At 50.2% G+C, this 2,235-nt stretch overlaps 1 protein-coding gene across 1 annotated transcript in view; it reads right to left on the bottom strand.

Annotated features, from left to right (window-relative positions):
- Window positions 1–328: 328 nt before the first annotated feature.
- LOC125954226 (glucose dehydrogenase [FAD, quinone]-like) overlaps window positions 329–2,235 on the bottom strand; it is a 3,016-nt gene continuing 1,109 nt past the window's right edge. The window contains exons 2-3 of the mRNA XM_049684343.1: window positions 1,498–1,718; window positions 329–1,431 (exon numbers count right to left, since the gene is read on the bottom strand). Of these exons, the coding sequence (XP_049540300.1) occupies window positions 329–1,431; window positions 1,498–1,718 (1,324 nt within the window). The remainder of the gene's footprint in view (window positions 1,432–1,497; window positions 1,719–2,235) is intronic.

The following is a 2,235-nucleotide window of genomic DNA, read 5'->3' as shown; positions in this document are numbered from 1 at the left end:
GGCTAGGTTGGCATGCATTTGGGAGTCCTTGTACTCCCTCCCTTACCCTCGCTCTCTCTCGGTGGATGATGCGTTTATTGCTTGACATTTTATTCGGTTAAAAAAAAAACAATGAATAAGCTACCAAACCGGAATCTGTATCTCCTGCAGGTGGATTGAATGTATATTGCGCCTGCCTCAAATGAAGAGTTGTGATTCGTTTGGTTAACAATAATGCGTTATTTAATATAATATTTATTGAGCATTTATGTCGATCTCATCTTCGGCCCCAGATACCTTAAACGCATTGGCACAGATACCTTAAAAGGAAGGTCGCACACACTGCAACTCACTTGAACATGGATGGCGTCCAGAGAAAGGATCGATCCGACCGCGAGTCAGCCGCCGCCGGTTGTTTCTTCCTTCCGGCGTATTTACTGCGACGCTCCGCATCCCGTATCAGGTCGGCCGCCTTCTCGCCGATTACGAAAGCGATGGCCGCAGTGTGTGCGGTAAGGGGAATCGGAACGACTCCGATGTCGACGACACGCAACCGTCCGACACCATACACCCTTAGTTCGTGATCGACGATCGCTTCGGGATCGGACGGTGGTCCCATCTTGCAGGTCGCCACCTGATGGTGGAAGGTCGCGGTCAGCGTCTGCACGTGACACCGCCAGTACTGGTGTGTACCGAAGGGGAACTCCTCACATCCCGGCACCTGCTTGCGGTACAGCTCGACACCGAACCGGCGGAAAGGGGCCTGCTCGGTCACGCGGACCGCTTCCTCTATACCGTACGCCAGTGCATCGAGATCCCGATCGTCCTCAAAATACTGGTACTGGAACAGGGGATGGTGAAATGGGTTCGTCGACTTCAGGCGTAGCTTCCCGCGGGTTCGCGGCTTCAGCAGCATCGGTAGATACTGGAACGATCGTATGTTCCTGATCGGTCGGAAGTATCCGTCGAAGGTGACGTTCGTAAGGCGAAACGAACTCCTCGCACCGGGGCTGGTATCAAAGTCGATCGAGGTGAACGCTTGCATCACTTCGACATCCGGCAAACCAGGGTCCGGACTTTCGGCTACTGGGGTTTTAACGTACAGCAAGCTTTCCACCGAATTGGTGGTCAATACACCACGGCCCTGGAAGTATTCCAGGAGGTTTGCGACGCGCAGGTTATCATTCAGGGTGATTAGGTTGTCGATCGGTTGTCGCACCAGATATACCGGACCAAATACACCCGGGTGTTCGTAGAGGATCTCTCCGACTGGAAGGTCCTGCAGCACCGGTATGCCATGGGATTGAAGGTGATCCGCCGGTCCAATGCCGGAGAGCATGAGCAGCTTGGCGCTTTCGAACGCGCCCGCTGATAAGATGACCTCCTTGCGTGCCTTCACCGTTCGGGTAACACCATCGCGGATAAATACCACTCCAGTAGCCTCTCTGGTGGCTAGAACGGGACAAGGGAAAAAGCGTTATGGGCAACTGGTTCGATTGGTATGGGTGGAATCTGTACCTTTGTTGAACAGCACCTTCGTCACCCAGGCCCGCGTTATGATGTGCAGATTGGGTCGCTTCCGAGCTGGTGAAAGGTAGGCTGTCCCACTGGTCACTCGGCGGCCTTGCTGTGTGTTGGCCTGCAGATATGATACACCGATCTGGTCACCCGCATTGTAGTCTAGGTATCGGTATCCTGCCTTTTGGGCACTTTCGATGAATGCCGTCGCAATGCGCGATCTGGGACGAACGGCAGGAACAGAGTGCCGAAATTAAAAATAGCATGACAAAATGACTTTGGTTAATTTGGTTCAAAAACGTCAGGTTTCGCTTTCGGGTCAGGTTTGGGATTTTTTTTTTATGACATTCAAGTTTGTATTTCTGTCTGAATATCATATTAAACTGGCACTTTTCCACAATATTTTGTTGTAATTTCAGGAATATTTTGCTACCCATGGCATTCATTTTATATTAATTTCATTAACATAAATCGACCTAGAGGTTAGATGAGAAATATTTCAAAGAAGCCACGCCGCATAAAGCATTAACCGTTCTCAATGACAACGAGGAGCATAAAACATAAAGAAGACCGACCCAACTTGACCATGAGTAGCAACACGCAACGGAAACATCCAATTAGCTCGATCAATACGACTGATTTCCATGCGTTAATTAATTGGCCGAGTACGTTTCATGGGACAAGCGCAGCTACTCCATGCTAGTGTTCAAGTGTTCGTCACTTTCCAAATAGATTTCG

Source organism: Anopheles darlingi, chromosome 3, assembly GCF_943734745.1.
Source record: "Anopheles darlingi chromosome 3, idAnoDarlMG_H_01, whole genome shotgun sequence".
NCBI lineage: Eukaryota > Metazoa > Arthropoda > Insecta > Diptera > Culicidae > Anopheles > Anopheles darlingi.
This window is presented reverse-complemented; position numbering and strand designations above follow the sequence as displayed.